We start from the raw sequence: 13,762 nt of genomic DNA, 5'->3' as shown, positions 1-13,762 counted from the left end.
TCCGACACTGGGTGTATATGTATTGATAAAAGGTTATAATTGAGGGAAGGAAAAATGGAGATTTAGTGGGGAAGAAATGGATTATTAAAGTAAACTGTGTTAGAAGACAGATGACAGGCTTGGCAAATAATTAAGGTAGAGATAAACTGAAATTGGCACAGATACAGTACATTATGCTCTCAAATATTTGTGAAATCAGAGAGCCAGCCCAAATATTAGCAAGTAAAGTATTAAGTTCATAGAGTGAGTCCAGTGAGTAATGTCCAGGTTGAACAGACAGCAGTTGCTTGTAGAGAAGAGATTGTGAATTTACATATCTTGTTTATACTTTGTCCAGATGGTCAGGTTTTTTGGATGGGTTGAGGTTAGAGTGGTCTCCTTCTGTTAGACTTCGGTTTAAAGCCGGTATAACGCCAAAATATGGATACAGTTCACTTGTAAAATTATGCACTTATTAATATTATGCACCTGCGGCCTGCAGCCGCTCAATGAAAGTTAAATAGAGAATGCTGACATGTGTATGCAATGATTGCAATCAACCCCCAAAACCCACCCACTAAAATGGCAAGTAATACAATTCCTAACACAAACAAACAATGAATACCACAAAGCTAAGAGGAACTTGGTCTAGTTAGCAATACACTGTGCAGATAGTTTAGACCTGGGGTGTCCAACCTTTCACCTTCCCTGGGCCACATTAGAAGATGAAAATTTGGTTTGGGCCGCACATAAAATAAAATAACAGTAACAATACCTGATCATCCAAAAAACCATAGAAAACATAGTTAACATATTAAACTTACTTAGAAATGAAGTTAGTGAGATGTTTGACATTGTTTCTCAGCCACCAATGCATCCATATTTGCTTCGATGGAACTTGTTGCAATTCTCAGTGAGTGCTCAAGGTGCTCATCAGATATTTTGGTTCTAGTTTTATTCTTTGTGTGCTTCATCCTTGAAAATAGCTGCTCACAAATGTAGGTGCTTCCAAATAGCGATGACATGAATAAGGCATGATAGTGAAGGATATTTTTCTCTGGGAACATATATCTTATAGAAGTCCATTAAAGAGACATGGTCAAATTTTTCTTTCAGTTGAATGTCAGATTGGAGCTCTCTGCATTCCATTTGCAAATCGGCAGGTAATATATTTATGTCCCCTGAAAATGGAGTTGCAAATATCAGAAAAGATGGCTGATTTTTTCTAAAATCTTGAAACCTGTTCTCAAATTCCTGTACCAAATTGAAAAGCAAGGCTGCATATTTTTCCGTGTTCACAGAGGCGTGTTTAGCCAATGTGCTAAAATGCATCAAATTTTTTGCCTTCATTTGAGAATGCCATAGTTTCAGTTTCATTTCGAACGCTGTTATAGTTTGAAACATTGTGCTGATCAATTGGTTTTCACCTTGAAGACGCATGTTTAACTCATTTAAATGAGTGGTCAAATCGACTAAAAATGCCAAATCTGTGAGCCACTTTTCATCGTCAAGTTCTGGCACACATTTTGTTTTAGATTCCATAAATGACTTGATTTCATTTCTCATATCATAAAATCTTGCCAGCATTTTCCCTCGACTTAACCATCTTACTTCAGAAAAGTAAATGATGTCCCCATACTCAGCATCCATAAATGTAAGGAATTCCTGGAATTGGCAATGATTCAATCCCTTGGACCTTATGAAATTTACAGCCTTGATGACAATCTGCATGACGTTAGCCATCTTTAAAGCTTTTGCACATAAATTTTCTTGGTGTACTATGCAGTGATATTTCATCATACTGAAATTTTGGGAGGCAATTGCATCATCTTCTATTAATTTTACAAGTCTATCTCTGTTACCTATCATTGCAGGGACACCATCAGTAGCTATGCCAGATATGTTAGCAAATGACAAAGAAAATCGCTGTAATGTATTTTTCACAGCTTCATATAAATCTCTTGCTTTAGTTGTGTCTTTCAGTGGAACTAAAGCAGCCATTTCTTCAGTGATATTATATTTGTCATCAATGCCTCTAATAAAAATTGCCAATTGAGCTGTATCTATAGCATCTGTACTTTCGTCTATCGCCATAGCATAAAATTTAAAATGAGCAGCTCTACTCTTCACAACTTTTTCGATGGATTTTCCTATATATTCAATTCGCCTGGCTACAGTCTGGTGAGACAAACTGATTTTTGAAAAGTCCCCTTTTTTATCCGGGCAAATTATATCAGCCACGGTTTCCATGCATTCCTTAATAAACTCACCATCGCAATACGGTTTTGATTTTTTGGCTATCAGGTTTGCAACCACATAACTGGCTTTGACAATAGAATCTGTTTGAATCAATACTTTTTTAAAATAATTTTGTTGAGATGATAGATTTTTTTTCAGTTCAGCAATTTTGTCTTTACGACACATTCCTTCATACACAGCAAATTTCTCAGCATGTCTTGTCATGTAATGCCTTTTCAAATTGTAGTCTTTGAAAACTGGCACTAATTCTTTGCAAATTAAGCAGATTGCCTTACTATTGGACTCAACAAAAAAGTATTCATCTGTCCACTTTACTTGGAACACTCTTCCTTCATCTTTAATTTTTCTTTTTTTGTGTTTGTTTTTATTTTTTGACATTTCAGAAGCCATGCTGGAATGTAAAAAAAAAGGACTTTTAGAAAGCATGGTTTAATAATCAATGTGATTACTATGTGCATTATGCTACAGATTTCCCTTTCAAATTAATGGGAAGTGGAATGCAATTGGATTTTGATGCAGAATTCCACAGCCAATTTTGTGTCAAAATCCGTTGTGTGAACCCAGCCTTAGTCTCCTGACTACCAGAAAGTGGCTTACCTGAGAGTTCGGATGCTGGGATGAGGACTATCTGCCTTGATGGAGGCTGGTACGAGGACTGTCTGGTTTTATGGATGTTGGTACGAGGCCTGAAGTAATGGATGCCTGGAGGGAGAGAAGATCTTGGTTAAATATGGAGCTATGTGGGTGGAGAATGACAGGAGACTACCAGAAAGTGGCTTACTTGAGAGTTCGGATGCCATGCCAGTGCCCCCTCCAGTATATATGCCATGCCAGTGCCCCCTCCAGTATATATGCCATGCCAGTGCCCCGTCCAGTATATATGCCATGCCAGTGCCCCTCCAGTATATATGCCATGCCAGTGCCCCCTCCAGTTATATAATGCCATGCCAGTGCCTCCTCCAGTATATATGCCATGCCAGTGCCCCGGATCCTGTACCAAGCTCTCTCACCCATCCCCCACCCCCTGCATCAAGCTGAGTCCCCCACCCCCCCCGGCTCCTGTACCAAGCTACCCCAACACCCCACAAATCCCCTGCATCAAGCTGAGTACCCCCAGTCAAACACCCCCACACAGCTACTGTACCAAGCTCTGCTTACCAGGCAGTATCGCTTGTAAGCAGAGCGCAGAAATCACTCGACGGAGCCGCGGCCACCACAGAGTACTGCTACGCCACTGTGACCGCCCAGCATGCGCAATTACGCTGGCGGCACAGTGAGTGAAGGAGAGCGTGGTGGCGTGGTCTGGGGGTGCCGGGACTACAGTGAGCAATCCCGGAACAGCGGGACATATTGTGAATGTCCCGCTGAATCCGGGACACTTGAGAGGTATGCGGGCCGCATTACGAGCCGACCTGGGCCGCATGCGGCCCGCGGGCCGCGGGTTGGACAAGCCTGGTTTAGACAGAGAGATACTGCAGCAGTGATGGAATTTACATAGATATACCTAGTAATCAGTAGATAACTGCAAACATCAGAAAATACTTCCAGCCATGTTTGGTTTTAGATATACCAAGTAATCAGTAGATAACTGCAAACATCAGAAAATACTTCCAGAAATGTTTGGTTTTAGATATACCTAGTAATCAGTAGATAATTGCAAACACCAGAAAATACTTCCAGCAATGTTTGGTTTTAGATATACCAAGTAATCAGTAGATAACTGCAAACATCAGAAAATACTTCCAGCAATGTTTGGTTTTAGATATACCTAGTAATCAGTAGATAACTGCAAACATCAGGAAATACTTCCAGCAATGTTTGGTTTTAGATATACCTAGTAATCAGTAGATAACTGCAAACATCAGAAAATACTTCCAGCAATGTTTGGTTTTAGATCATACTTGCCGACAATCAGCTCCAGCCTTCCGGGAGGGAGCTGATTGTCGGCTAATAGCGGGGGGTGGGGCCGGCCATTGGGGGCGGGGGCGGGGCGGACATATTGGGTCACACTGGGGGCGGAGCCGCATGATTGCGTCATCGTGACTCCGCCCCCTCTTCACAATGCCGTGATTTTAGGCATTGTGAAGCAAGGGGCGGGGCCACGATGACGCGATTCTGCGCGACTCGCGTCACCGGGCCCCCCGCTGTGGGGATTTCTGTTTTTTTCAGGGGGGAGGTGGGGAGGGTGTGAGTCATCCGGGAGGCTTGCCTGCCTTTCCGGGGGGCCGGGAGCGGCACCCGAAAATCGGGAGGCTCCCGGCCAAATCGGGAGGGTAGGCAAGCCTGTTTTAGATATACCTGCAGATGGAGGAGAAAGGCGGGGTCAGTTCACAATCGATAACAGCAGAAGATAAAATCTAATAAAAGCCGGTATAACGCCAAAATATGGATACAGTGCACTTGTATAATTATACACTTATTAATATTATGCACCTGCAGCCTCTCAATGAAAGTTAAATATGAAAGCAAATGACAATCAGCAATTTGCTCCCAAACACTGGAAAATGGACAAAAACTGTTGTTTGAACAAATTGTTTAGATCAAACATTTAACAAACTTGTCTGACAACCATTTTCATCTGTTTTCTGGCATTTAGGAGCAAATTGCTGATCATCATTTACTCCCATACTTACCAGATTTTCATTCCAACCAATCAAATAGTTGGATGGTTGGATGAAAGTTGGTCTAGTGCGTGGCCAGCTTAATGCTATCCAGCAATCACAAACAGACACTAAAGCTGGCCACACACTAGACCAACTTACATCCAACCATCTAACTAGTTGATTGGTTGGAATGAAAATCTGGTAAGGTATGAAAGCAAATGACAATCAGCAATTTGCTCCAAATGCTGGAAAATGGACAATAACTGTTGTTTGAACAAATTGTTTAGATCAAACATTTAACAAACTTGTCTGAATGACCATTTTCATCTGTTTTCTGGCATTTAGGAGAAAATTGCTGATCATCATTTACTCCCATACTTACCAGATTTTCATTCCAACCAACCAACTAATTGGATGGTTGGATGAAAGTTGGTCTAGTGTGTGGCCAGCTTTACCCTATTTGTACCCCACAGGGCTGCCATCAGAAAGAAGAACCAACAAGAGCAGACTTCCTGTTTCTCTTTATGATTGTGATCTGCTTAAAATTGTCTATTACTTACTTCTTCTTTAGCTGGTCTTTCTGTCCTCTCCTCTGCAATGCAATTTATGGTCACTTGGAGCTCTAGGGCACAGTATTCCACCGCGCGACTCCACCCCTATGTGACGTCACATTTTGGTAAATGGTAGAAGTAGGTGGAGGAGATATATACGTATAATAGAAGTAATAACCGGCTTCGGGTACTTTGGGACTGGGGGAGGATGGAAGTCCGGATAATGGAGGAGATGTGCCTCCTTCAGAGCTGGCATTCAGGCGACGAGGTCGGGCCCCCGTCTCTGTCCAGGCCCGCTACTCCAGTCCCAGCAGTCCCCCCTGATGGCGGCCCTGCTACACCAGTTATTACACACACTTACCCTAACTCTGCCCCAGCAATTACATGCACACACTTACTTCAGAAAACAGTCTTTATGGTTGCAGCTCCTCCTCCTCCTGAGTCTGACAGCTGCAGCACAGTCCGTGTAGCCCCGCCCCCATGCTCAGATGTCACTCTCCCTCCCTCACCTCTCCTCTCCGGAAGGAGACTGCAGAGAATGAGCCTGGCGCACCACTTATAAAAACATTGCAGACGGTACCCTGCAAATGGACATTGCGGTGGCACCCCCAAGGGCGGCCTGTGCTTTGCCCTAGTTATGGCCCTGTTACCTAATTTATGCTATTTACCTTTAAAAGCATTCAGCTGTTCACGTAAAAAAAGAGATATTTTAATATGTATTAATAAAAACAAAATCTGTTTAATCTATACAAGCATGAGCATTGTAATAAAAAAAATTATGAAATTAACTTACCTAACACGGCAATTCTGTAATAAACGTTGAACTTTAAACAGTCCAGTCTAGTTTCCCAATTCTATACTATTTCCTTGTGAAGTTGCGAGACACTCACCCGAAAGGACAAGTGACGTTCTCATGTGATGCATCATGCACAGAGAGAGAAATAAGCACATGCACAGCTGCACATTACGCCAAGTTAACCAATAAACATGTTCATGACTGCGTTCTCAAACGCAGATCTGCAGCCCAAATGCACATCAGGGGTCATATTTAGACAGAGTTCAGAAGGAGACACAGGCGCTGTTTCACCATGGTTAGGTCAAAATTTCAGGTCCTTTTAGCCCACTTGGTTCTAGAATCAACTGTTTCTACATGCCTGACTGTCTGCCAGTGCACCAGCTGCTTGCAGGTACATGGATTTTGACCCTGCCCTGTGTAATCCCTTGTCCAGCCAGCCTTCCCTGCCCTGTGGCACCCATCAAGGTTCAACATTCCGTGCCCTGTGCCCTCCTGGGTCCAGCCTTCCTTGCCCTGTGCCCTCCCATTAAGGTCCAGCATTTCTTGCACTCTGCCCCCCCCCCCCAGTTCCGGCCTTCCCTACCTTGTGCCACCCCCCCACCAAGTCTAGCAATCCTGGTGCCCCAATAGGTCCAGTCCATCCTGTCCTGCTCTACCCCTTAGTCTAGCCCACCCTGCTCTGTGCCCCCAGATCCATGCCTCCCTGTCCTCAATGTCCCCTTAGTCCAGGCCTCCATGACCTTCATCCACCAGGTCCTGTCTTAGATGTCCTGTAACCCTCCAGTTGCAGCCCATCATGCCCTCTCATATGGCCCCACCACCCACCTTTCCCCTGTGCCCTTCAAAAACCAATTTTTCTCTTGCCCTGCACCTCATCCTGCTACCTCCCTTTCATCTTCCACTTCTTCCTTCTTCATCCGTTACCATCCACCTCCTCTTCTGAAGGTGATGGAGTCCTATTGGCTGATGATTAGAAGCGACGTGGAGAAACCTAGGCATGGCAGGTGAGCACAATCTTCTGACAAATAATTTTTTCCCTGGCTGGCGAAAACCCTGACGGCAGTACAGTGGCAGAACTAAAGTGTGGTGGGCGCAGGTGCAAGAATATGCTTTGGGCCCCCCTATGCAGTGCCCCCAGTAGTGGTCCCCCTATGCAGTGTCCCCAGTAGTGCCCCTTATACAGTGCCCCCAGAAGTAGTCTGCCCTAGGCAGTGCCCCCAGTAGTAGTCCCCCCTATGCATTGCCCCCAGTAGTAGTCCCCCCCTATGCTTTGCCCCCAGTAGTAGTCCCCCTTATACAGTGCCCCAGTAGCAGCCACCCCCTCTATAAACTATCCCCAGTAGCGGACCCCCATATAGTGCCCTAAGTAGGGGCCACCCCCCTATATAGTGCCCCCAGTAGAGCCCCCCCTATGCAGTGCCAGTGCCCGTGCACCTTACACACACAAAAAAAACCCCACACAACTTACCTGAATCCCCGCTCCTGCCGCGATCGCCACTATCCGCTCCTCCCGTCCCGCTCTGCACTATGGGAGACACGTCTATCCCATCACCTGCTTCGGGGGGAGCTGGAAGGCGCAGCTCATGATTGAGCTCCAGCCGGCTCCCTCCGTGGACTCAGCAGCCAATGACAGTCTGTCTGACTCTAATTGGCTGCCATTACAAACACACTGCCTCTGCTGGCGGCGGTGTGTTTGTTACTGTGTAGTGCGGATCGCTCTCACTGCTGTCTGCACTACACTTAAATACTGTGGGACCCGGGGGACACTGGCGGCGGGTGCAGCGGCTATGGGCCCCTGCACCACAGTGGACCCCGGTACAAGCCACCGGCTGCACTGCCGGAAGTTCCGCCTCTGCGGCAGTAAAATTTGCCAGTTTTCACCAGTGAAGGCTTCACAAGTGTTGTGGTGGTACTTTATGTGGATGTGGCTATTTCAATGTATATTGTAAGAGTTCTGAATTATTAAGTGTAAATAAAGCTTGTTGGAAAATACTTTCACTATTGTGCGCCCCTGCTTTTTACTGCTACACACACACACACATACTGTGTATATATATATATATATATATATATATTTTTTTTTTTTTTTCTTTTTTTTTTCTTTTCGACGTGGCTTTGCTTATTTATGTAGTATAGATTCCATTTTTTTATTGTGTAAATTTACAGCAGTTTTCTCTCCTATATTTCTGAATTTGCATAGTTTCATATGTTATATGACAGATTGCTATATATGATAATAGTGCTTGCATGGGTTTGCTCCAGAAAAAAGTTCCCTTTTCACGAACAGGCATCCTGCCCCTTGTAACTCTAGACTATATATACATAATATGTGGTACCATTTTTTCCAAGAAACAGTAACACAATATCTGACACGGTGCTAAAACTGGAACCACCCATTGCCGCATCTCTAGTTTAAAAAAAAAAAAAATGCTCCCCACAGCAGACTGTAAAAGTCCAGCAATAAGATTTGAATACTGTGTGATAATAGAAATTAAGAGAGTCCACACTACACAGTAAAACAAACACACTGCTGCCGGCGCCAGGTAGTACATAGTGAGTGTACTACCCGGTTGCGGTGTGAAGTGGGTGAAGGGAGAGACGTCATGACATCTCTGCCATAGTGCCGAACGGGAAAAGCGGACGGTGTTGGGTGCAGGATCGGGGATTCGGGTAAGTATAGTATTTTGTGTGCCTGCATGTTATATATGTAAGGTTTACTACTGGGGGCACTGTATAAGGGGCACTACTGGGGCACTGAATAAGGGGCACTACTGGGGGCACTGTATAAAGGGCATTGTATAAGGAGCACTGTATAAGGGGGATTACTGGGGGCACTATATAAGGGGCACTGTATACGGGGCACTGCATAAGGAGCACTATTGGGGGAACTGTATAAGGGGCACTACTGGGGTCACTATATAAGGGGCACTACTGGGGGCACTGCATATAGGGCTCTACTAGGGGCACTGCATAAGGTGCATTGCCTAATGTGCACTACAATGGGGTATTGCGTAAGGGGCACTACTACTGGGGGCACTACATAATGTGCACTACAACAGGGGGCATTTCATAAGTAGCACTACTACTGGGGGCACTATTACAGGAGGCATTGCATAAGGGGCACTGCTACTGGGGACATTGCATAAGGGGCACTACTACAGTGGGCATTGCATAAGGGGCACTTCTACTGGGGGCATTATGGTGCATCTGGAATGGAAAGGAATGTTCCCAGAGTGACGAGAAACGGAGGTGTGTCATGTTGACACGCCCCTATTTTTCAGTGACCACGCCCACTTTTTCGGCACATACAAATTCTTAGAGGCGGGAGTGTGAGGAAGTAAACAGTTAGGCTATTCGAGCACATCTACATTGATCCCCAATGTTAGTGCATCTTTTGGGGGGTCCAGACTGATTTACCCAATTCTGACAGCATTTTCCCCCTTTTGAATTCGCCGCTTGTCGTTTTCGCCTGGTTTGTAATTGAATAGGGTGAATAGCGGAGATACGCATGATAAGTTTCCGCGTCCAAAACAGGTGAAACTTATCCACGGGTGCGAAACTAATTGAATACAGCCCTATCTTGGAATGTCCAGAAAATTTCTGTATTATGAGTGTTTCTCATGTGAGTAAACAAGCCTCCTGGATCCGTAGTGAAATGTAGGGGCTTGATGATGCAATTAGCTGTGATCAGGGGTGGATTTACCGCTAATCAACCTAAGCTGCCGCCTAGGGCCCGGCAGGTCCCAAGGGGCCCGTAGCAGGTCCCCTCTGAAATCTGTCCCTAGAGAGAACCTGGCCCTGCTGCGCTGTGTTCGCACAGCGCACAAGCAGCAGGCAGTATAGCATCAGCACACAGCACAGTGGGGGAGGAGAAGGGAAGAGGCGGAGTTACAGGCCAGGCGAGATTGGTCTCACACACTATTGTGGGGCCGGGTGCCATGATCAGGCAGTGTTCAGTGTTTGGTAAAGCTCTGTGACACGGAGCTCTAGCTGCTGCAATAAAGTTTTATTTATTTTTTTTGTATATTGGCACAGCGCGCGTGACGTCATGACATCACGTGCCGTGCACTGTGCAGAGAGTCTGACACTGTCGGAGAGGAGCCACTGAAGAGGAGCATCAGGGAGCAAGAGTGGATACTCTGAGAATGGTAAGTCACCCTGTTCGTTCCCTGTCCCCTATCTTGTGGCCCCATCATTTCTGTCCTGGCCTTGTCACCCATATCTCCTGTTCCCTATATTCTGTCCTGACCTTGTCACCCATATCTCCTGTTCCCTATGTTTTGTCCTGACCTTGTCACCCATATCTCCTGTTCCCTATGTTCTGTCCTGACCTTGTCACCCATATTTACTGTCCCCTCTGTTCTGGTTCTGTCACCTTTTTCCTGGTACTGTCAATGCTGTCCTGGACCTGTCACCTCTATACTGCCCCACTGTCCTGTCCCTGTCACCTCTGTCCTGGTCCTATCACCTCTGTCCTGGCCCTGTCACCTCATTCATGTCCCTGTTACCTCTGCCCTGTACCTACACCCCTCTCTCTCTTGTCCCTCTATTCTATCCTGGCCCTGTATCCCCTGCCATCACCAGTGGCAGATCCAGGGGGGGCGATCGCCCCTCGTAACACAACCAAAGGAAAATGTTTTTCCCTCATAAGGGGGCGTGACCACGGACCCGCGATTAGGCCATGCCCCCTTGATCCAGCCGGCTCTCTGCAGGGACAAGTGCTCAGTAAGAGGAAGAGCCTGAGGAGCAGGCAGTGCACACTACACTGGCTGCCGTGGTTGGAGCAGCAGGATGCCGATCTCAAAGAAAAAGAAGCAGTCCAGCTGCCAAAATGAAGGTAAGTTGGAGGGGGCCGGGGAGCTGGTTGGTTGATGAGGTTACTCGGGGCTGGTGGCGGGAATGACAGGGGCCTGGAAGGGAGACAGGATGACAGGGGCCTGGAGGGGAGACAGGAGGCTGGAATGTTGTGGGGCTGGAAGGGACACGGGACTGGAGGCTGGAATGACAGGTGGCTGGAAGGGACACAGCTGGCTGAAAGCTGAATGACAGGGGCTGGAGGGGACACAGGACCGAAGGCTGGAATGATGAGGGGACAGGAGGCTGGAATGACACCTGGCTGGAGGGGATACATAGGGATGAAGGCTGGAATGATGTGGGGTTGAAGGGGACAGAAGGCTGTAATGACAGGTGGCTGGAGGGGACACAGAGGCTGAAGGCTTGAATGATGAGGGGCTGTAGGGGACAGGAGGCTGGAATGACAGGTGCTGGAGGGGACACAGAGGGCTGAAGGCTGGAATGATGAGGGGCTGTAGTGGACAGGAGGCTGGAATGACAGGTGGCTGGACGGGACATAGAGGGCTGAAGGCTGGAATGATGAGGGGCTGGAGGGGACACAGAGGGCTGAATGGCTGAAATGATGAGGAGCTGGAGGGGACAGGAGGTTGGAGGGGACACAGGGGGCTTAAGGCTGGAATGATGGGGGGCTGGAGGGTACACTGAGGACTGGAGGCTGGAATGACGCAACTGGAGGGGACATAAAGGGGTGGAAGCTGGACGGAACATGGGGCAGGAGGCTGGAGGGGACACAGGGGGCACATTTTTGGTTGAACTTCTGTTGTACGATGATGACATTGGTTTTATTCCTACACAAACAGGCATCTTCCGGACCATGTGATCTTCAACGTGAATAGTGACTACTGATTGAGGACACTGTCTGCCCACGGAGGATCAATTTCTTCAGAGGTTCCCCATTGCCAAGAAACCACCATATAGGTAAGGTGAGTTTTTATTTAGCACACACAAATACAGTATTGATTTTTTTGTCCTTTTAAGTGGGGCACCAAAAGCCCTGAGCTCTACTTGGTCTAGCCCATCCCTGATATGACACACAAGGTCCCCCCTCCTCCATACAAGGACCCAAAGCATATATGTGAAAACTGACATGTGTGTGGCAGTATAATATACCTTGTATGAATAGATCCACGTGAAGTACATCCTGCCCATGGACAGTGGAGAGGAAGTACATGGTACAAAACAAGGAATAGAAAATACAGCAACCAGTGATGCAGTTTGGGCATGACATACATGGTTGACTGAAACGTATGTAATATGATACACACTGTATAAATAGATCCATATGTTTGTTCATCCTTCCCAAGAAAGAACCATCCGAAGCAGCCATCTGCGGTGCACTGCGGTTACATCTGGCAGGGTGTGCAAGTAGTGGAAGTAGAACATCCAGGCGGAGAGGAGAAGAAAAAAAATGAGAGGCTGAATACAAAGGTTTAAAAGGCCGTATTAAAAGAATGGTGACAGCATTCTAAGTTAAAAACCAAGTTAAAGTTAATCAGAAATTAAAAATAATGTAGTAAGTTGCAACAAGCCATATGACTCAGCTTGAGTGTGCGATCTTATCGCATCAAGCAGTTTGTTAAGTGCGATTAGGCTGCAGCATGAGACTTTCCCCGAAACCCAGTCTCAGGGGAGTTGAATGGAAGGTGGAGTAGAAGCATTCCTGAGCTGCAGTGTTTGAGAAATTGTTTAGTTTGGGGTTAGAAAGTAATCCAAAGTATAAATCTAGTTTAAACTCCAGTTCTTACTCCATGCTTCAGATGACATGCTTAAGATGCAGGCAAAGATGGCAGGCACAGCCTGTGTGTGCAGGCTTTCAAAAAATTCACTTTTGTAGGACACGCTGGGTCATCTGGTACAGAGGGATGGCGTGTTTGAGCAGTTTGTTCAACAAGCTAATTAAATGGTGGGAAGCTGCAGGTACAGGATATTACTGTGTACTCTGCACCAGGAAAAAGTAAAACACATGTTTTAACTGGGAATTAATTGTATGATATTTTGCATTCACATTTATTTGCTGAGTCTAGACCAAATGAATATGCATAACTACTAACTGTACGGATTTAGGCAGGCAAGATGAGATTTTAGGGACTATCCTGTGGATATACAATTTTTTACAATACTTCAGTGTATAGAGGTTTGTTTTTTGTTTTATTTAATAATGTTACCAGGCAAATGAAGTTAAACATGTTCTACAACTGTGCATTTGATTTTTGTTTATATACTATATCTATATATTTTTTTCCTTTGAAGCAATACACTCTACTTTGGCAAGTAATATAATCTGTGTTGTTTGATCAAGCAGCTTCCGTGGGCACACAAACACTAATTTGAAATAAATTTTCAACTATGTGATCAATGAAGGTGTTTGCTTTTTTCCCAAAATTGAACCAACTAATAACTTTAGTAGCTAAAGCATAATGGGCCTGATTCAGATATGTATGCTAATAAGATCGCAGCTGCGATCCCGTATGCCGGTGCTGTGCATTACTATGCAAATGTCACGGGACGCTAAGATATTGATTGAGAAGCCCATCAGGGCCATTGCAAATCCAAGCAACTGCTTACACATACAGTATGCAGCCATCGTCTCAGATCATTCCATAATGCAACTGCGGCGTCACCAAGGTACCTTGGCGGGTGTGAAGTGCGACCGTGACGGATGTGCAGTCGCCGATAATCGCTCAACTGTGTAAATATTGGCATTGTGTACATATTTGAAT

At 45.7% G+C, this 13,762-nt stretch overlaps 1 protein-coding gene across 1 annotated transcript in view; it reads right to left on the bottom strand.

Moving 5' to 3' along the window:
• Positions 1-969: 969 nt before the first annotated feature.
• LOC148539214 (general transcription factor II-I repeat domain-containing protein 2-like) overlaps positions 970-13,762 on the bottom strand; it is a 43,647-nt gene continuing 30,854 nt past the window's right edge. The window contains exons 2-3 of the mRNA XM_088451732.1: positions 2,836-2,940; positions 970-2,318 (exon numbers count right to left, since the gene is read on the bottom strand). Coding sequence (XP_088307858.1) covers positions 970-2,318; positions 2,836-2,940 — 1,454 coding nt within the window. The remainder of the gene's footprint in view (positions 2,319-2,835; positions 2,941-13,762) is intronic.

Source organism: Taudactylus pleione, unplaced genomic scaffold, assembly GCF_031769625.1.
Source record: "Taudactylus pleione unplaced genomic scaffold, aTauple2 ptg000026l, whole genome shotgun sequence".
Classification (NCBI taxonomy): domain Eukaryota; kingdom Metazoa; phylum Chordata; class Amphibia; order Anura; family Myobatrachidae; genus Taudactylus; species Taudactylus pleione.
This window is presented reverse-complemented; position numbering and strand designations above follow the sequence as displayed.